This window comes from Bradysia coprophila, unplaced genomic scaffold (genome assembly GCF_014529535.1).
Source record: "Bradysia coprophila strain Holo2 unplaced genomic scaffold, BU_Bcop_v1 contig_476, whole genome shotgun sequence".
NCBI lineage: Eukaryota > Metazoa > Arthropoda > Insecta > Diptera > Sciaridae > Bradysia > Bradysia coprophila.
In genome coordinates, this window is record NW_023503727.1 from 2,470,854 (window position 1) to 2,492,775 (window position 21,922).

General features: G+C 38.7%; 2 protein-coding genes and 1 long non-coding RNA gene across 4 annotated transcripts; 2 read left to right on the forward strand and 1 right to left on the reverse strand.

Moving 5' to 3' along the window:
• Positions 1 to 3,594: 3,594 nt before the first annotated feature.
• On the reverse strand, positions 3,595 to 4,869 carry LOC119082693 (39 kDa FK506-binding nuclear protein-like). Its single transcript, XM_037192266.1, has one exon. The coding sequence runs from the start codon at positions 4,722 to 4,724 to the stop codon at positions 3,762 to 3,764; it is 963 nt and encodes a 320-aa protein (XP_037048161.1). The 5' UTR covers positions 4,725 to 4,869; the 3' UTR covers positions 3,595 to 3,761.
• A 2,074-nt stretch (positions 4,870 to 6,943) lies between these two features.
• On the forward strand, positions 6,944 to 12,432 carry LOC119082696. 2 transcript variants are annotated; one of them, XM_037192270.1, is made up of 3 exons: positions 6,944 to 9,412; positions 9,495 to 9,692; positions 9,761 to 12,432. In XM_037192270.1, the coding sequence occupies exons 1-3, from the start codon at positions 7,036 to 7,038 to the stop codon at positions 12,373 to 12,375; spliced, it is 5,190 nt and encodes a 1,729-aa protein (XP_037048165.1). In that variant the 5' UTR covers positions 6,944 to 7,035; the 3' UTR covers positions 12,376 to 12,432. The 2 variants fall into 2 exon arrangements, with proteins under 2 accessions (XP_037048165.1, XP_037048164.1); XM_037192269.1 differs by having other exon boundaries at positions 6,945 to 9,430.
• A 1,556-nt stretch (positions 12,433 to 13,988) lies between these two features.
• On the forward strand, positions 13,989 to 20,093 carry LOC119082697. The gene is made up of 3 exons (XR_005088690.1): positions 13,989 to 14,000; positions 18,485 to 18,486; positions 19,984 to 20,093. It is a non-coding gene; the product is annotated as an uncharacterized LOC119082697 (long non-coding RNA).
• The last annotated feature ends 1,829 nt before the right edge of the window (positions 20,094 to 21,922 follow it).

Below are 21,922 nucleotides of genomic sequence, written 5' to 3' on the forward strand. Positions count from 1 at the left end.
GCGGTTCACCGGAGCGTGAGCTAGGTCTCTTGGAGTGAGCTTATATGAGGCTACTCGGCCGTACAGTGAAGGTGGTGTTTTTTGTTAATATCTCGAGTAAATTTTGACCGAATTTCATGAATTTTTTTTTTGTTTGAAAGGTATTAATAAATGTGAATCGTCAGTACTATTTCAGGTCTCCTAATAAAATGGCCGTCGGCCGCCATTTTGGATTTTTGTAAAAACAATATAAATCGGTGAAAATGATACTTACAAAGTTACTGATCAGTGGGAAGTGATTGGTTATGTGTGTGTGGTGTTTCAAGGATCCCAAATATGGATATCTATATATAAATATATACAGCTATATTGAGCTATATAACGGTATAGATAGTTATTTTGAGCTATATACTAGCATATTTATCAGTAAATTGTTTATTTATAGGTTAATATAGGACTGAGGAAATTTTAGGTCAATTTTAAATTTGTGTTACGTTTGGAAGGGGCTTCGTAATCATAAGAATTTTAATAGATTTGAGTTTGTTGACCTTATTGTTCCACACATAAATAAGTACGTAACAAAACGAATTATTACACTAACGACCTTCAAATTGGAACAAGAATAGACCGGCTGAAGCCTGGTGAGGTCTTTTTCATTTTTTTTCAATTTCTGTTTACTACTAGCTTGGTACTCATTCAAGTACCACTTTGGTATTCTTCTACCAAATTTTGGAATTATGAATAGGCAAGCAAGCCGATTAATTTCATCAGTCGGTGTGCAGCTCTCAAACAGTAAACATATCTACAACATCCGTATTAGTAAACTACCATGTTGGTAGTCAACTACCACTTTGGTAGTCAGTCAACTACCACTTTGGTAGTCAGTCAACTACCACTTTGGTAGTCAGTCAACTACCACTTTGGTAGTCAGTCAACTACCACTTTGGTAGTCAGTCAACTACCACTTTGGTAGTCAGTCAACTACCACTTTGGTAGTCAGTCAACTACCACTTTGGTAGTCAGTCAACTACCACTTTGGTAGTCAGTCAACTACCACTTTGGTAGTCAGTCAACTACCACTTTGGTAGTCAGTCAACTACCACTTTGGTAGTCAGTCAACTACCACTTTGGTAGTCAGTCAACTACCACTTTGGTAGTCAGTCAACTACCACTTTGGTAGTCAGTTACAGTCAACTACCACTTTGGTAGTCAGTCAACTACCACTTTGGTAGTCAGTCAACTACCACTTTGGTAGTCAGTCAACTACCACTTTGGTAGTCAACTACCAAATACTCGATTTATAAATAGACCAGCAGGCCGAATAATTTCGTCAGTCGGTGTGCGTCTCTCGAGTAAGAAACATCTTTGCTGCTATATAGTTTGGGGGTCTAACTACCAACAACTACCAAATTGCAATGTCTGCTATGAGCGATTGGTTACCAGATAACAAATAATAATTGATTTGCCTGGTGTTGGTTTGCTCATAGTAGCATTGCAATTTACCACCGAGGTAGTCAACTACCAAATATTTGAGTTATAAAAAGGCAAGCAGGCCGAATAATTTCGTCAGTCGGTGTGCGTCTCTCGAGTAAGAAACATCTTTGCTGCTATATAGTTTGGGGGTCTAACTACCAACAACTACCAAATTGCAATGTCTGCTATGAGCGATTGGTTACCAGATAACAAATAATAATTGATTTGCCTGGTGTTGGTTTGCTCATAGTAGCATTGCAATTTACCACCGAGGTAGTCAACTACCAAATATTTGAGTTATAAAAAGGCAAGCAGGCCGAATAATTTCGTCAGTCGGTGTGCGTCTCTCGAGTAAGAAACATCTTTGCTGCTAAATATTTTGGGGGTCCAACTACCAACAACTACCAAACTTTCAAATTGCAATGTCTGCTATGAGCGATTGGTTACCAGATAACAAATAATAATTGATTTGCCTGGTGTTGGTTTGTTCATAGTAGCATTGCAATTTTAACTTTTATCAATCACATTTTATTTGTGACACAGACGGACGGACGGACGGACGGACAGACGGACGGACGGACGGACGGACGGACAGACGGACGGACGGACGGACGGACGGACGGACGGACAGATGAAGTGCCCACAATAGGTCTTTTTTTCCTATGGAAAAAAGACCTAAAAACGAATTTCGGGTACACAATTTGAGGAAGTCCATGTAGACTAGTTTGGTCAAAAAACGGAGGATGAAATTGACGTATTATCCACCGATCACGAATCAGTTAACCCAGGCATTAAGGTCAGCTGACATTGAACCGGCATTCGCGAGTGGAAACAAGATTAAAGATCGGTTGTGCAACAACAAAGACAAAATTGAAGAATGTTTGAAAAGCGGCATTTATCGGATGAAGTGTGAAAGTTGTGATCAAGTGTACGTAGGTCAGAGCCGTCGCGCAGTGATTGTGAGATGGAAAGAACACAAATGTGACATAAGGAAGAAAAACCTTGAAAATGCGATCGCACTACATTATGATCAAAATGAAACTCATAAATTTAATGAAGGTAAATTGTTGAAAGTCGTATCGAATGAAGTGTATCTGGACGCGTGGGAATCTGTGTACATGAAGAAGTTTGAAGATCATTTAATGAATGTTCGTCCGCCGCCACTGGACAGTAGACTTTTCAAATTTTGCAAGTGAACATTAAGACAATAGTGACGAGTATAATCAATTGTGACTATACAAGTGGATTATTTATCGACGAGTACATGGTATTGTACGAGAAGAATTTTTAGAATTTTGGATGACAGTTTGGTTTCAACTCCCGTAGATGATACCTTGGGTATCGAAAACGTTCGAGGTTAGTGTAATAATTCGTTTTGTTACGTACTTATTTATGTGTGGAACAATAAGGTCAACAAACTCAAATCTATTGATTTAGTTCCGCAGTGCTCGTATTAATGTTTTATGTACAAAGATGTTTGTCATAAATGATAATGATAAGAATTTGACTTTACCGACGTTTACGGGCGCAGTAGACTTACGTTAAGAGTAGGGCGATGGACGAACTAGGGTCACGTGCGCAATAGATGTACGGGTTCGTACGGGGCTCAGTCGCAGCAAACGCTCCGACTGTTCTGACGGCTCGTTTTTTTTAAACTTACCATCAACTTACTGTCCAAAGAAAGTAGTAGAAATGGAAGTTGGGTAAAGTTTGTGCAATGAACTTAAATAACTTCTTCGGAGCTGAATGACTTGGATCAAGGAGGTTATGGTAATGAATTTTTCGAATGAAAAATCTTTGATTAAAACCTTAAAACACACCTGCCGTAATTTGCATAAGAGACTTAGTAAAGCTTTTAAACAAACGAATTCTTTTGTTAACATTTTTCACCAGGTCTCAAATAACGGCAGATCAGAGCAAAATTTAGGACTTTAGAAAATTTTCGACATTTGATTTTAGCCACCCGCGACAGAGTGTCTTAAAATGATAACTTCGTAAGTGGTAACACTATAATTGGTGTTCAAATGAAGGTATTGAAGGTATTAGTTTCAAACGGTGAATGACATTTAAAAAAAGTTATTTAAATTGCCGGTGGTGTTAATATGTTGACCAAACACCTGCAACCAAAATACGGATTATTTAGTTGTCAAACATCGTCATGTATTTAGCGTATAATATTTACATGAATAGCTCATAGCTACTAAATCAATTTGATGTGAACGTTCAACCATAAAACCCTTAGTCTAAACAACAAAAATATATTTTACAAACTGGAAGTTCCTTAGTCAAATGGACCATTTTGAATTCGGCTATAATATGTTCCTCAGCTCAATTTCGTACACTAATGTAGCGTTCTGTGGTATGCCTTTCTGATAGCTTCTTGGGCCATAGGCCTTTCCTGGTGGACAGATGATTTTTCGTTTGCCACCAACTTTCATGCCCACGATTCCAATGTCCCATCCTCGGATGACTTCACCTTTGCCTACTGTGAACGTATATCCTTTGCCAACATTAAGTTTTCCGACGGATTTGTTTCCATTTGATTCCAAACGGCCGTCGAAATAGATCTCAACTTTATTCCCCGATTTGACGACAGTGCCCTTTCCTTTCCGAATATCTTCAATAATTATATCGCCATCGTGTCGCCGGATTTTATTTTTAACCACTTTCGGCTTCTGTGCTTTCTTAGGTTCATTGATGTTGGAATTTCCGTTATATTTAGGTCTTTTCGCTGGTGGGGGGATTGGCTGTTCCTCTTCCATCAAATCATTATCGCTGTCGTTTTCCACTTTGACTTCAGCGCCCTCTTCATCATCTGAACCATCCTCTGCTTCAGTGGCCACTTCATCATCTGAACCATCCCCTTCGTCGCCGGAACCACCCTCACTGTCACCACTTTCTTGTGAAATTCGACGTCTTTCCGTATGTCTACTGTCGTACGTTTCATCTTCGTCACTCCGTTCATCTAGCGAATATCCGATCAATTGTACAGTTCCGCCGACACTACGAAACGTAATATCATCGCCTTCCGAGAAAATTAGATTCAAAGGAACCTGCACTGTTCTGGACCTCTTTAAAACACATAGAATGAAGTCTTCGGTTACGATATTGTCGCCATTCTCGCAATTCACTCTGCTCAGAATCAGTTGAACATCCGAATGCGAGTTTGCCGTTGGGATGTTAATATCTAAGACCGCTTGACTTAGATGGAAAGGTTGGATGACTTTTTGCGAATAACTTTTACTCGGTTCAACCTTAAGGCCCCACAACATTCTCGCTGATGTAACTAGTTCACAGACTTATTGATGAAATATTGTCACAATTCCTCTTTTGCCTATTGTTTACAAAACCAACACTGTTTTCAATAGATGCACCTCCAAACCGCGTTGTGTTGCTTTTGAACTGAAGTGACTGAAGTGTGTTACGATTAGCGGTGACACATAGTGATAAGGACAACAATAATAGAGTGTTATGATGGTAAATACAGAGAGATGGCGTTGCTGGCATCGATCAGTGCGTACCAACATATTTTTGAATTTTGAGCAAAGAAACCGATCTTTGAGATAATATGGAAACACCTCGTTTGATTAGAACATGTAGAAAATAGTCAGTTGTTGTAGGCATGGGCGATAATGACTTTTTTTATCGAAAATTATCAAAAAAATATCGATAATCGATAATTATTGATACTTTGATAATTATCAAGATATCGATAGTTCGATATATTGATATTTCGGTCCGAAAATCCGATATTTATCGATATATTCCTATATATCGGTATATTATCATGAATTTTCAGATAAATATCAAAATATCGATATATTGATAATTATCGAATTTCGATATTTTGATAATTATCGATAATTATCAAATTATCGATAACGATATGATTAATCGATTATCGATAATTTCTTTCGATTGATATTATCGATAATTTTGAACGCCTCCCATCCCTAAGTTGTTGTCATTTTAGAGATCAAACCAGCCATCTTTCAGAACCTTGGTCGTTCATCGTTCTAGCAGAAAAATTCTCAATCTACAGAAAACAACTGACAGATGAAAGTGTTTGTGTTACCATAAAAACCAGTAGAAAAGTTCTTCGCCTGAGACCATGGACTGTAGCGTTGCTTTTGAACTGAGAGTTAAACTCCAGAGATGGCGCTGTCTTTTTTCAACAAGTGTAATTCTTGAAGTCTTATTTAACAAAAAATTCACAACGCTATCTTAGGGAATATGGAACATATCGAGGGCAGCATCACTAAAGGGCATATCTGCGGTATCTCAGAAACTACTGAGCCAATTTTGATAAACTTTTTAGCCCCGTACGAAGTACAAAGGGGCTTATAGCATTACGATGCCGTGTGTAATTGATGGAATTCGAAGCAGACGGTAAGGGCAAAGTGTTTATAGATGACGAATTCGCTATAAAAATAAATTTTGTCTGTCCGTCTGGTCGCTATCTTGAGTAAATCAAATCCGATTTCAAAATTTTTTTTTCCCTGAAAGATAGTCGAAATAGTGAGGCTAAGTTCGAAGATGGGCATATTCGGGTCGGCCCTTCGTGAGTTAGGGCCACCTAAGTGATTTAAGGTCTTTTGGTGATATTTATGGCAAAACAAACGATGGAAATGTAAATGACACGGCAAATGATAGGCATTGTCAATACCAATCCAGGAAAAAAAAGTTTTTTAAAATCGGGTGAGTGGACCGTGAGTTAGGGCCTTAGAAGTGAAATGCTACTAGGGCCCTATGTGTATTTTACATAGAACTCGAGTAAATTTCATTCGTTTTTCGTAATTTTTGTTTCATTTGGAAGGTAATCAACGGCCGAATAGAATGTTGTTGAAAAAAAATTAAATTTGGCTATTAGGGCCCTATGCGTATTTTACATACAACTCGAGTAAATTTCATCCGTTTTTCGTAATTTTTGTTTCATTTGAAAGATAATCGAACACCGAATAGAATGTTGTTAAAAAAAAATTAAATTTGGGTCCTCGGACTAAGGCCGCTACTAGGGCCCTATGTGTATTTTACATAGAATTCGAGTAAATTTCATTCGTTTTTCGTAATTTTCGTTTGATTTGGAAGGTAATCAAAGGCCGAATAGAATGTTGTTGAAAAAAAAATTAAATTTGGATCCTCGGACTGAGGCCGATACTAGGCCCTATGTGTATTTATACTCAATAAATTAAAATTTTAGGGCTATTTGAAATTTTTGTTTCATTTGAAAGGAACGTCGTACGGGGCTTCGTAATTGCGCTATGCGCAATTTCTAAGGTGTACACATTCCATAATAATTTTACTTTAACTACATTAACCGGCGCAATAGGCTTACGGTCAAAGTAGGGTGACAGACGCACTAGGGTCACGTACGCAATAGATATACGGGTTTGTACGGGGCTCAGTCGCAGCAAACGCTCCGACTGTTCTGATGGCTCGTTTTTTTTGGTCGCGCTTATCTGTTCAGAGTACGTATAAAAAAGGCAGAGTAAATCGAATGTTCTTTCATTTGCAATCACTCAATAGCTTTATTCACACTCGTTGTGTTAGTGAAATATTTATTATTGTAAGAAGTGAATCATAATGTTGTTACGGTTCGGATTGTGTTGCTTGTACGCCTCGTGTATTTTAGTAAATGCTGTTAAAGCAGGAAATCAAACAGGTTCGGATTCCGTTCAGAAGATTTTTGATTTTCTCGACGAATGTAGTAAGAACTTCATTTTGGGTGAACAGAAAGATGTCGTGGTAGTATTGGGTAACACTGGATCTGGAAAAAGTACATTGACCTTCTTGCTGACTGGTGTGAAATTGATAGCAGTTGAGACTGATGAAGGCTCCGGAGAATACGTGATTGTGGATGAAAATAAGCTTATCAGTCCGCCGGATAAATCTACCCAATCGCAAACGATAATTCCCAATCTTCGTATCGATAGAGTGGATCACACTTCATACTATGATTCCGCGGGGTTCGAAGATTCTCGAGGCGTTGAACACGATCTCTCTGTGACATACTTGATACAGAAGCTGTTGAAATTTGCGAATTCTGTTAAATTCGTGTTTGCCATCGCTTATTCATCGGTACGAATTGGTGGAGATCGACACGATTTCAAGAAGCTGGCGCGACACGCCACAGCTTTGATAAGGAATATCGACAAATATCGAGATTCAATGGCGCTGGTAGTGACCAAAGTTGAAACGAAAGTATCGAATGGACAAATTGTGACGGATGCGAAGACCATTGAACTAATCGGCAAGTTTCTCGAACAAACCAAGTCAGATTTGAACAGTGAGGATCCCTCGATTAAAGCGAAGATGGCGAAATTCATTGACATTCTGCTACAGAAACAGGACAACAAACTAAGTCGCATCCAAATAGTTCGTGCACCAACAGAAGAAGGAATTTTCAACGAAATGACACTCCCCAAGCAAGAGCGACAGGCAATCAGAACGATGCTGAAAAAGAGACTCAAATATACACGCAAGCAAGATGATGATTTTGGATATTCGATTTCCGACGAGTCGAAACTCAAGGTTCACAGCCTGTTTGAAAAGCTTGAACACAACCTTATGAATGATGTGGTGAACATTGGTAATGATATTCGTAAAGTATTTGCTCAGCAAGCTACACGAACCCCAGATAAACGGGCTCGTATCACGAGATTGATCACGGGTATCGAACAGTTGTCAAAGGTTAACTCTGATGATATTGAATTATTCAAGCAACAATTGGCCAGTGCAGTTTCCATCCTTCAACTCAACATACAAGGAGAGACACTGAACGCATTAGATCGACACATAGGATTTGCTCATTATTTTACTTCAGTGAGCAGTGGAAAGCTATCGAGAGCTTTCAGAATAACAGAAGGACTGAAAAGTGTAAAAGAATCTCTGTCGAAAACGAAGGATAAATACAAATTGGAATTGGTGGCCGAAGTGAAAGCTCAATTAGCTCGCGATGTTCTGAATATTAACAATCAAATCAAGTCATTTTACTTCAAGAAAGAGGCGGAAATGTCTGATGTCAACACTTTGTCTCAGTTTATGTTATCGCAATTCAAAACACTTTCTACTGTTGCATCAAAAGAACCGACAGTATTTAACAGTCAACTGATAGCAGCTATCAACTCTCTTCGCATTCATATATCTTCAGACACCTTAAAATTGCTTTCTGATCATATTGAAGTGGTTAAGTTTGTGGAATCATTGAACAATGCTGCGTCGTCTGTAAAAATAGAAATCCAGAACGGATTGGCAGTCTCAATTAAACATCTATCAGATTCCAAGAATTGGTATCAGTTCACAATAAATTTTCAAAATGAATTGTCTCAGTATAGAGTACAGCAGAACCCTGCTGGATTTAACCCAGTCGCTTTGGATGAAATTATCAACAGACTCATTGCTCAGACTGAGAAAGGCAATTCAGAAGTTCTCTTCAAAGATACCGGAATCAAAGGGTTCGTCGACCGTATCAATGGCCGACTAGTTGCTGGGTTTGAAAACATCAAAATTAACTCGAACAAATTGAAATCCATCAAAAGACTATGGCAACGCAACATGCTCACTGCAATCACCCCATTGTGTACAGCCGCGGAGTTAGTGGTGAAAGGATATAATATCAAAATGAGTGAGGTCGTCAATGTACAATGTCAAGCGGCCACGACAAAAATCATGGCCGTCAATAAGATTTTCATCGATGCAAATATCAATAAAGTGGGACATCATCAGCTGCAAATTATTGCACCGACTTGGGAAGTCGTTGGACAGCGCGTATTTGAGCTGAATGGTAGAAATGGTGCAAATTTTGATGGATCTCCAGCAGGAGTAGCCAGTGGAGTGGCCGGACCACCTGGACAGGCAGGCAAACCTGGTTCGCAAGGTGGGCATTTCTTTGGTATAGGTAATACATTCATAAATGGACAAACCCTGAGAGTCATTTCAAACGGCGGCACTGGTGGAAATGGTCAAAATGGCGGAAATGGTAATAAAATCTCAATTTTTAGTACAAAACAGTTAACATTTTGATCAAACAATAATCATTCTAGGTGGCGATGGTCGCGATGGACAATGGAAAAAATCACATATCAATAAATTGTGGGGTGATCGGTTCATAACTACAGTAAATGCGACTCCATCTGGTGCAGGTGGTGATGGCGGTTGCGGTGGCCTTGGCGGTTTGCCAGGAAGTCTGGCAATCATTGGTTTGAAGGGAGCATCGAATGTAGCCTTGATCGCAAATGCAGGTGAGCTGTTCTATCAACAAGACATTGAATATTAATGCATCGATCGGTTCAATACTTTGTTATGATAGGGCAAGGAGGAGCGCCAGGACATGGTGGAACTTCAAAAGAAACAAGTGACATAGGATTATATCGCAAGAACGGCGGAGAAATAAAGTACTCTATTCAACCGAACCATTTCAGACCACCTTCTGGCCGCGATGGTGCTAATTGTGCATCTAGACAGAGTCCAGGTGGATCACCTGTTGCACCTCGCCCACCATTCGTAAATCACTTCAAAGCCTATGCGCGTGAGAATTTGGGAAATAATGTTTTTGAATTGAGTTTAAGACAGTTTATACAAGACGTAGAAAATAACAGAGACGTTCAATCAGCTTACGACATTCTGAGTTTTACTAACGAAATGCTCGATTTAGAGAATCAATTTTGGAATTTGAGAAACAAGATCGCTTTCCGCCCATTTTACGAGTCGATTTTGAATCGCTTGACCGTTTATGAAAAGACGTTACCGGCCACAGATGCTAGACGAAGGGTGCTGAACTACTTGTATGCTGCTGCCTTGAGTCAAATCAATTCGAATATCGTCAGCCAAAAAACGATTCTCAACCTGCGAGACTATCTAAACGAAGCTCAAACACACATCAATGACATCCGAGTGACGGGAAGAGAAATTCAGATCAGAAACCATCAAGTCGAATACACAAACACCATGCTCAACAAAATGAATGCCGCCAAAGATCTGATGAATCAGAAGATATTTCCACAACTTGACAAGGACTTGGAATTGATTGAAGCAAATTTCGTTGTCCTAGTCGACGAAACTGTTGAGAAGAAAAGGCAGACACACAATCAGATTGACGAATATAAACGGAAGCTGAGAGAAATGAAGAAATCTTTGTCCAGAGGTAGGATATTCGGTGGACTGAAGGTGGTGAGAGCAGCAATGTCGTTCTTCGGACCCGTTGGAGCTGGAATCGGTGCCGTTATAGGAGCTGGAACATCGATTGCCGAAGCTGCGGTCGGTAAGCAAATCGGTCCTTCAACAATAGCCCAGGTTTCGAGCTCCTTGGACAGTGTGCTCAAAGCGTTCAAGTACAACAATGAACTGTTCAAACAGCAGCTGAATGATATTGAAAATGAGATTGGATCGAATGAAAAATTCAACGATCTGCGCGGACAGTTGCAGAAAATAAAATCAGATGTCGATAAGGCCGACAAGGACGAATCATTCCTACCAATCTTCAATGCAAGGAAGCAATTGCAAGAACTCCTCAAGAATGAGAAACAACTTATCCAGAAAGAGCATCCACACGATATAACACTAAACGAAATAGTGAGTAAAGTGCAGGATATCGGAAGTGTGGTCGGAATGTCCATTGAAATGTACAACCAAATCAAGGGCAGCAAAGAGAGAATGCGAGAGGTTGCAGATGTGATCCAATCATTGGAGAGAGAATTGGTAGCGCTGGATCTGTACGAAGCACAAATCTACGATACGATGATTCCAATGTTTCGAGCGACGCAGGCCTATTTGAAAAGCCAATCGGCCAGTGGAGGCTCACACGTTCAACTTGATATCAAGAAATGGGAGATCAAGAACCGATTGGGTGATGTCAAATACATGTTCGGTCAAATGACTGCGGTGTCCGGTACTCACGACGATTTCCAACATTATTTCGAAAAAGTGCTGGCATCAATGGATGTTCTGATCGATGTCTACGATCGTATTGAATCCATTTCTGATCACACTCAGTTCGTTGACTTTATCACAAAGATCACTTCGAATGGACAAGGCATTACAACCGATCCGCAACTGATGAACATTATCAATCGAATGGATGAGATGATTCAAACGAATCTGGTGCTGGAGCGCCATGAGTTCATTGTTAATGCATTCAAGCAACATTATTTCCCATTCGCACCACTCTTCTTGGACAAATTCGACCTACCCCCCCGTCTTAGATTCAATGACACGGAGGCTTTGAAAGCAAACGCCATCAAACAAATCCGAGACTTGAACAGTGGAGTCATAATATCGCAAGCGACGCTTGGAAGTAAAGACATCAGTCTTTTCGATGATGTCAGCTTTGACAGCAACGCTTCGATTAGTTTGCTACCACCTTTCTACGTATGGCGACATAACGAATTCAAAGACGAGATTCGAAAACTCTTCAAAGGTGAATCGATTCTGATCAAGGCCGATGTTAACACGGGTGTGAATAAAAATGCAATCAAGTTCAATCGTATCGGCATTCAGTTCAAGTCACCAAATGCGACAGTTCAAGCTCAACTGAACAATGCAATGCAAGACTTTGACTTGACGATGGCTATGGTTGGAAATAGTTACTATCGATGCGGCAACAGAGTCTACCATCTGCAGAGTGATGGAAATGTCGTCATTGAGCAGTCGATGAAACGGGATTCGAAAGAGAATCCAATCAAGCAGAACAATGTTTACCGGAAGATCAGTGAGAGTAATTATTTCTTGAGTCCGTATGGTTTGTGGAATATGAAATTGGAGAGTGAAAAGATTGGTGTCGATCTGAAGAAGTTTGAGAATGAAGTGTTCGATATTGAACTTGTTGGGCGTGGTCAATACTTGAAGAATACTGATGCAGTGTCCAGAGACATTTGTAACGGTCACTTAGACAGATATTATTCGAGGGATCTGCTTAACGGCTCTTAAGCTCTGTTGTGATTTTATTGAAATAAGCAAAAGAACAATAAAGAAATCCATGAATCAGTTCTAGAGAACTTATTTTCGACTTCTTTCTCACAGCTTAACACACTGTCTCACTGAGTGTAACTTTGAAGGGTAAATTTGACACCTAGTTCCGCATGTCTGCTCTAAATTATACCAAAAATTTTTGTCGCGCGGTTTTCATTCATTGCCTACGAGGGATGTAAGGAAGTTTATGTTCCTGAGAGAATTTCAAACAGAACATATAAAAGGCACATATCAAAGATCCCCTGGAAAATGCTTTCGATTTCAGCAGGCTGTTTTTTACAAGAATCCCTCATTTAGATTAGAGGGATTCTTTTCAAAATCCACCTACAATCGCTAAACCGAACTGGTGTGCATACGTTATTTTGCACCAGCTGGTCCCATTTCGAATTGTATGTGATCACACCAGTTCGGCTTAGCGATTGTATCAAAATCGGACCGATTTCGTCTGGGGTGGATATATTCATGGTTTGAAAGGTCTTTGCTAGTAGACCTCCAAACAGGCCTCGGTAAGTCTCGAGCTACACCTGGTTGCTGGTGGAAGATCTCCGAATGTGGAAGAAGGGTGTTTTTTAACCTCATTTTTTGGCCGCTAAATTTGAGCGATGCAGACGAGAGTGGGTTCGTTGGAAAGCTAAGGTCAAATACTTTCAGGCTATGCAAGGTTTGAGAACATCCATTGATATATGTTACAAAAAATGTCCAACAAAAATTTTCGAAATCCGTGTGATCTTCGGACAGTTATGACAGTTATTGTGAACCTAACATGCTAGTTGTAACATACATTATCTAAGCTTTCCATTGATACCTCATTTGCAGTGCAATTTTGTTGAATGAAGGCTCGATTTTTCTATTTAAAAAAAATGTTTACGCTAAAATGTTAAAACGACATGTTTCAAAACTTCAAAATCCCTAAACGATCCCTAAACAATAAGCCCAAGTGGACACATCCCTAAATGGTGGGGGTACTAGAGACATGAAGCTGTCATTTCCACATATCAAACGAAACCCCACTGCTACTGGTCTACACGACCCATTATCCTCATTTTCAAACTTGACCTGTATGTATAGAATGCGCTTCGAAATTCGCTTCTTCTACCTCCATACGATTCTTGTTACATAAATAGTAACCACGATAGAGTGTGTAATTTCGAAATTCTACAAAGGTTTCAAAAGAAGCGAATTTCGAAGCGCATTCTATACATACAGGTCAAGTTTGAAAATGAGGATAATCGGTCGTGTAGATTTTTGTAATCGACCAATGGTACAAAACTTTATTTTACCTGGAAGCCAGACTAACTCCAGGGGTGGCGTTATCTAATATGCAGAAAAATCACCAAAACAAACAAACAAACAGAGCACAATTACTCTTCCCTTTCCCATGGATCGCGTGAAGCGAAAGTGGAGATACAATGCTGTTTCGACCTCCGGAACCAGTGGCGGTCAGAGGTTAGCGTGGTCTAACCATCTTCAGTCGTTTCCACTGGTCCGTTACACGAGACAGCATTAAATTTTCTGATTGAACTAGTAATTTGAAAATTTACAATAAAAGTTCTGCCACCTTTCGATGGAAATTTCGAAACTTAGTGAGAAGCTACTACGAAAATGTACCACCAAAACGTAGCTCAACAAAGAGAAAATTCATTTCAATCAAAAAACAAACACGGAACAAAAACCTACGTAAAAACAAACTAAAAATCACTCACACCACCAGCTCACACACGGATCACCTCAATCGCTTTCCACACAAAAAAATCCACTCGCCTTCACACAAAACGAGCCATCAGAACAGTCGGAGCGTTTGCTGCGACTGAGCCCCGTACAAACCCGTATATCTATTGCGTACGTGACCCTAGTGCGTCTGTCACCCTACTTTGACCGTAAGCCTATTGCGCCGGTTAATGTAGTTAAAGTAAAATTATTATGGAATGTGTACATCTTACAAATTGCGCATAGCGCAATTACGAAGCCCCGTACGACGTTCCTTTCAAATGAAACAAAAATTTCAAATCGCCCTAAAATTTTATTTTTTGAAGGGCCTAGTATCGGCCTCAGTCCGAGGACCCAAATTTAAAATTTTTTTCAACTACATTCTATTCGGCCTTTGATTACCTTCCAAATGAAACAAAAATTACGAAAAACTGATGAAATTTGCTCGAGTTATATGTAACATACACATAGGGCCCTAGTATCGGCCTCAGTCCGAGGACCCAAATTTAAAATTTTTTTCAACTACATTCTATTCGGCCTTTGATTACCTTCCAAATGAAACAAAAATTACGAAAAACGGATGAAATTTGCTCGAGTTATATGTAAAATACACATAGGGCCCTAGTATCGGCCTCAGTCCGAGGACCCAAATTTAAAATTTTTTTCAACTACATTCTATTCGGCCTTTGATTACCTTCCAAATGAAACAAAAATTACGAAAAACGGATGAAATTTGCTCGAGTTATATGTAAAATACACATAGGGCCCTAGTATCGGCCTCAGTCCGAGGACTTAAATTTAAAAAAATTTTCAACTACATTCTATTCGGCCTTTGATTACCTTCCAAATGAAACAAAAATTACCAAAAACGGATGAAATTTGCTCGAGTTATATTGAAAATACAAATAGGGCCCTAGTATCGGCCTCAGTCCGAGGACCCAAATTAAAAAATTTTTTCAACTACATTCTATTCGGCCTTTGACTACCTCCCACATGAAACAAAAATTACGAAAAACGGATGAAATTTGCTCGAGTTATATTGAAAATACAAATAGGGCCCTAGTATCGGCCTCAGTCCGAGGACCCAAATTTAAATTTTTTTTCAACTACATTCTATTCGACCTTTGATTACCTCCCACATGAAACAAAAATTACGAGAAACGGATGAAATTTCCTCGAGTTATATGTAAAATACACATAGGGCCCTAGTAGTGGCCTTAGTCCAAGGACCCAAATTTAATTTTTTTTCAACAACATTCTATTCGGCCTTTGATTACCTTCCAAATGAAACAAAAATTGCGAAAAACTGATGAAATTTGCTCGAGTTATATGTAAAATACACATAGGGCCCTAGTAGTGGCCTTAGTCCAAGGACCCAAATTTAATTTTTTTTCAACAACATTCTATTCGGCCTTTGATTACCTTCCAAATGAAACAAAAATTACGAAAAACGGATGAAATTTGCTCGAGTTATATGTAAAATACACATAGGGCCCTAGTATCGGCCTCAGTCCGAGGACTTAAATTTAAAAAAATTTTCAACTACATTCTATTCGGCCTTTGATTACCTTCCAAATGAAACAAAAATTACCAAAAACGGATGAAATTTGCTCGAGTTATATTGAAAATACAAATAGGGCCCTAGTAGTGGCCTTAGTCCAAGGACCCAAATTTAATTTTTTTTCAACAACATTCTATTCGGCCTTTGATTACCTTCCAAATGAAACAAAAATTGCGAAAAACTGATGAAATTTGCTCGAGTTATATGTAAAATACACATAGGGCCCTAGTAGTGGCCTTAGTCCAAGGACCCAAATTTAATTTTTTTTCAACAACATTCTATTCGGCCTTTGATTACCTTCCAAATGAAACAAAAATTACGAAAAACGGATGAAATTTGCTCGAGTTATATGTAAAATACACATAGGGCCCTAGTATCGGCCTCAGTCCGAGGACTTAAATTTAAAAAAATTTTCAACTACATTCTATTCGGCCTTTGATTACCTTCCAAATGAAACAAAAATTACCAAAAACGGATGAAATTTGCTCGAGTTATATTGAAAATACAAATAGGGCCCTAGTATCGGCCTCAGTCCGAGGACCCAAATTTAAATTTTTTTTCAACTACATTCTATTCGACCTTTGATTACCTCCCACATGAAACAAAAATTACGAGAAACGGATGAAATTTCCTCGAGTTATATGTAAAATACACATAGGGCCCTAGTAGTGGCCTTAGTCCAAGGACCCAAATTTAATTTTTTTTCAACAACATTCTATTCGGCCTTTGATTACCTTCCAAATGAAACAAAAATTGCGAAAAACTGATGAAATTTGCTCGAGTTATATGTAAAATACACATAGGGCCCTAGTAGTGGCCTTAGTCCAAGGACCCAAATTTAATTTTTTTTTTCAACAACATTCTATTCGGCATTCGATTACCTTCCAAATCAAACAAAAATTACGAAAAACGAATGAAATTTACTCGAGTTCTATGTAAAATATACATAGGGCCCTAGTAGCATTTCACTTCTAAGGCCCTAACTCACGGTCCACTCACCCGATTTTGAAAAACTTTTTTTTCCTGGATTGGTATTGACAATACCTATCATTTGCTGTGTCATTTACATTTCCATCGTTTATTTTGCCATAAATATCACCAAAAGACCTTAAATCACTTAGGTGGCCCTAACTCACGAAGGGCCGACCCGAATATGCCCATCTTCGAACTTAGCCTCACTATTTCGACTATCTTTCAGGGAAAATTTTTTTTTTTGAAATCGGATTTGATTTACTCAAGATATCGACGTGACAGACGGACAGACGGACAGACGGACAGACAAAATTTTTATTGCAGATTCGTCATCTATGAACATAGGCAAACACTTTGCCCTTACCGTCTGCTTCGAATTCCATCAATTACACACGGCATCGTAATCCTATAAACCCCTTTGTACTTCGTACGGGGCTAAAAACCACTCAAATTTCACACAAAATAAAAAACCAGAAAACCGCAAAAACACACAAACTAAAAACATTGACACTGACACTAACAAAAACTGCACGACCACTAATCCAAAAGCGTTGTAATCGACCGGTGGTACAAAACTTTATTTTACCTGGAAGCCAGACTAATTCCAGGAAGCGAGTGAGGTGATCCGTGTGTGAGCTGGTGGGGTGAGTGATTTTTAGTTTGTTTTTACGTAGGTTTTTGTTCCGTGTTTGTTTTTTGATTGAAATGAATTTTCTGTTTGTGTTTTTTGATTGAAATGAAGTTTTTTTTTTTTGATTGAAATGTTTTGTGGGTACATTTTCGTAGTAACTTCTCACTAAGTTTCGAAATTTCCATCGAAAGGTGGCAGAACTTTTATTGTAAATTTTCAAATTACTAGTTCAATCAGAAAATTTACTGCTGTCTCGTGTAACGGACCAGTGGAAACGACTGAAGATGGTTAGACCACGCTAACCTCTGACCGCCACTGGTTCCGGAGGTCGAAACAGCATTTTATCTCCACTTTCGCTTCACGCGATCCATGGGAAAGGGAAGAGTAATTGTGCTCTGTTTGTTTGTTTGTTTTGGTGATTGTTCTGCATATTAGATAACGCCACCCCTGGAGTTAGTCTGGCTTCCAGGTAAAATAAAGTTTTGTACCATTGGTCGATTACAAAGTTTTGTAACATTGGTCGATTACAATCCTAGTCCATAACACGGGTAGCAAGTAAGAGACGAAATATTCAAATCGCACTAGACGTCAGATTGCCAATCCGAGGCGTAGCCGATTTAATGCTTTCTCAAACATTTTCTCAAAACTCTGATACAATTGCCCATTTAGTGGAGTACATAGTTTTAGTACTATTCGAGAGTCTATCACCGCAGAAAGATAGTTGTAAATGAGTTGCTCATACAGTAACAGGGATTCGTAAATGCGTGGCAAGTAAGATGTAGGTCAGGCAGTTTCACCCTCAGACAGGGGCACTTTTCAGTTCCTCATCGGCGAAATATCTCATGCTGGCTTTCCAGTTTTTGAGTATTGCTACAAGTGGAATTTTTTTCTATGAAAACGTGTAATTACACATTTTTTTTGTGCAAACACACTTTTTAAAAGTTTTTACACACAATGTAACGCTTAAAAAAGCTCGTGACCTCAGACCGTAAGTGTGGTCGAAATTCAAAATGGAAAGTGCGGAGGTCTTTCTAACGTAGCGTCATTTTCATACAATGAAGCGTTGAAATGTATTTTTCGGTTCACTTTTTCATCGAATCGTTCACTTAAAATTCAAATTTTAGGCACACTTACGGCGGTAATTATAATTTTGGTATTCAGCTACCAACTACCGAATTTTTGAATTGCAATGTTAGCTGTGAGCTATCAGTTATCATTGCCTGGTGTTGCTTTGCTCACGGTGGCTTTGCACACAAAATGGCCATAATAGGATTTTTTTTCTACAGAAAAGAGACCTCAAAGAAAAATTTTTATCACGAGTTTCTAATTACCTTCAGCGAATATTTCTTTACATAATTCAGATAATAATAAAAAAAAAACAACAACTGGACAAATAATTGTATAAATTTACGTCAATACGGCTCCAATATGTGGTTTATAAAGAAACATTGAATTTGATAAGTATGTACAAGCCTTGGGTTGAATTAAACTGTTCGATTGATATCAAAAGAATTTCTTTCCTTTCTCGTTGGGCTATGTATCGTTTCCGTAAGTACGGTCGAAATTCAAAATGGAAATGCGGAGGTCTTTCTAACGTAGCGTCATTTTGATACAATGAAGCGTTGAAATGTATTTTTCGGTTCACTTTTTTATCGAATCGTTCACTTAAAATTCAAATTTTAGGCACACGTACGGCGTGAATTGACGTTAAGGATTACAAGACTTCAGAGGTACTTTTTTTCACCGACTTTTTTTGTGCCCAAAACTTGTTTTGTTGTCGACCAGTTAAGAGTGACAATAAGATCAAACACGTGTATATGTACGATGCTTGGTATGTCCAGCTTTCTAGTGGCTAACCACACACACTAGCAACGAATGGTTGAGTTTGGGAACAAATTGAAATTTTATTTCAATTATGATTCGCTAGACTTATTCGTGTGCAAATCGGTATAGTGTTCGATAGAGCACTGTATCGAGTACCACTGTCGCCATGGCCTGATGAGAAATGGTATTTTTGAACTGCATATTAATGCAAAACGTCGAAAGACGTCTTTATTTTCTCACAGATCAGAACAGTGGTCGAAATGTCTTATTTGTTGTAATTGCGCTCGAATAAAATTGCGCTAATATTATTGCGACATGTATTTCCTATGCGCCATAATGAAAACAAAATTCATTTGCACCTAGTTAAATTATTGACAAAATTGACAAAATAAATATTTTAAATTTGCGTCAATACGTAGTCAAATTTGGTTTTGAAACAGACAAAAAATTTGTTTAATGCATATTATCTTAGGGTATGTTCAAAACAGACGTCCGCGTGAAGATCGATAACTTGCCCACCCTTACATTTAATGGCGTGATAATCGAATCGTGTTCTTCGGTCAAGTCTGGGTTTGGTGCTAGACGAGTATGTCGGTTGGAATGAGCCCTTTGTCAGTGTCAGTAGCACCGTCTCTCGTGGCATTGGTGTCATTAAGAGGTTGCGTTTCTTCCCGAGAAGGATCCTCAGAATTATCTACTTCTCGACTGTGCACCCTGCGTTGATGTACTGTATCGGTGTGTGGGGTTCCGCTAACAAGAGCATGCTCCATGTTTTGCACAAAAGAGCCCTTAAAGCACAAACTTCCATTGCTCTTTCCGACTGAGCTTCTATTTAGTGCCGAGTTTCTACGTATGCTCACAGTTTCGAAAGACGAATCATAAAATAAAAACACTTTCTTATTGTTGAGGAGAATGGAAAGGGTACTATGCTAACTGCAACTGGTCTTGTAGTAGCTAGATGCATCTGGTTCTGCAGTATCGAAAGCAACTGAAGATGGTCAGTCCACTCTGACCTGTGACCACCGCTAGTTCTCGAGGTCGAAAGAGCTTTTCTTACTTTTTTTGCCACTTTACGTGATATGCGGGTAAGGGAAGAGCTATAGCTCTGTTTGTCGTTCCGAAGGATGTTTCTTTGAAGTTCCATTAAAGAGAAAAGGAGTCCTGTTTTGGTTTTCTGTGTGCGGGAGTTCGATTCTTGCAATTTGCGCCCCTGAGCTTTTCGTCTCAGGAGCAGCAAATGGTATGTAAAAGGGTATAGCTTCCAGATCCTTCGTCCCATCTAAATTGCTTGAGAATTACTCAAGTTATTGTGAAACGCTGAGCGAAAAACGTCAAAATTTTTCGAGACCTCCGAGAAGTTTTAGAAATCTCCGAAATTTGAATTTCACTGCTTCGGAAAAATTTCGGAGTTTTCGGAATCCTAGGGTAATTCATTCTTTTACGAAATGTAGCGTAAATGTTACATCTCGTAAAATGGAGAAATTCTCTAGGATTCTACAAAGACGACATTAGCCTCAGTATAATAAAGATAATATCGAAAAAAAAGTTCGAATGTACTTTGTGAACAATCGCCTGTGTTTGAAGTATAGATCGTACAATACGCGAACCACACATTTAAAAGGACTGAATGTGCCAAATTAATCTTCAGTTATAATTTACATCATAACAGAATGAAAGCCTTGTTTTTAATCTTAGTTGCGTTTGTCACGTTCAAATTGGTAAGTTGTGTGATTATTTGAAATTTAGTGAGTTGAATTTCTAATTTTTCTCTAGGTTGTGGGCGATGATTATCTTTCACTTTTTGTTAGAATGGAGGGAGTGGGTAAAATAATAAATGGAACTGTGAATCCTATTTTAAAAACCTTCGGATAATGCCGTTGAATCCAGTAAAAAACTGAATTGGTTTTGTAATTCTCAGTTGATCACGATTTTATCAATAATAAAACGAAATTTTATCGTAACTAAAAACTCGTTTTCACAGATTTCAATTTTAAGATATTTTTGGCCGTGAACATTGGAAGTAGCACGAATCCAAAACAAGTAAGAACAAAAACAAGGTAATGTAAATCCGCAGAAATACGGGGTATTTGACTTTCAGATCAATTTATCTCTGTACTGCTGCATAGTAATCAAAAAATAGTTATTTATGACATCGAGTGCAAAATTATTTTCTTAGGCACTAGGTGTATAATTCACGCCGTAAGTGCGGTTGAAATTCAAAATGGAACGTGAGGAGGTCATTCTAACGTAGCATCATTTTCATACAATGAAGCGTTGAAATGTACTTTTCGGTTCACAGTGTGTTAGGCTGTATTGTAAATCTGATGTCTCTGTAGATTTACAGTGATTCCAAACGATCTGGTTAAGAGCGCAACATTTGATCTACTAGGCTCGAATATACTCGAATATAGTCGATATCCTCGAATATAGTCGATATCATCGAATATAGTCGTTATCCTCGAATTCTGTCGATACACTAGAATATAGTCGATATCATCGAATATAGTCGATAGACTCGAATACTATCGATAGACTCGAATATAGTCGATATCCTCGAATTCTGTCGATATCCTCGAATTTTGTCGATATACTGGTCATCTCGTCATTTTTCCAATAATTTTTTTGACATTAGTTATTACTACAATTCGTTATTTTGGTGGGGTTATTTGACCGAATACCGATCTACTACATGTCATTTTGCAGAAAAATTTAGCAACTACGTTGTGAATGGTTTTTCACGTTTCAATTCAGAAGCGTCGCAGCTATTTGAGAATCTGATTATTTGAATTTCGTTGGCTGAAAGAGACGAG

What these genes read in the sequence shown, in the direction of transcription:
- LOC119082693 (XM_037192266.1), bottom strand. Translation starts at nt 4,724, where the DNA reads ATGTTGTGGGGCCTTAAGGTTGAACCGAGTAAAAGTTATTCGCAAAAA.
- LOC119082696 (XM_037192269.1), top strand. Translation starts at nt 7,036, where the DNA reads ATGTTGTTACGGTTCGGATTGTGTTGCTTGTACGCCTCGTGTATTTTA. An exon ending in TGGTCAAAATGGCGGAAATG is followed by an intron (nt 9,431 to 9,494) that starts GTAATAAAATCT and finishes TAATCATTCTAG; the next exon opens with GTGGCGATGGTCGCGATGGA. An exon ending in AGCCTTGATCGCAAATGCAG is followed by an intron (nt 9,693 to 9,760) that starts GTGAGCTGTTCT and finishes TTGTTATGATAG; the next exon opens with GGCAAGGAGGAGCGCCAGGA.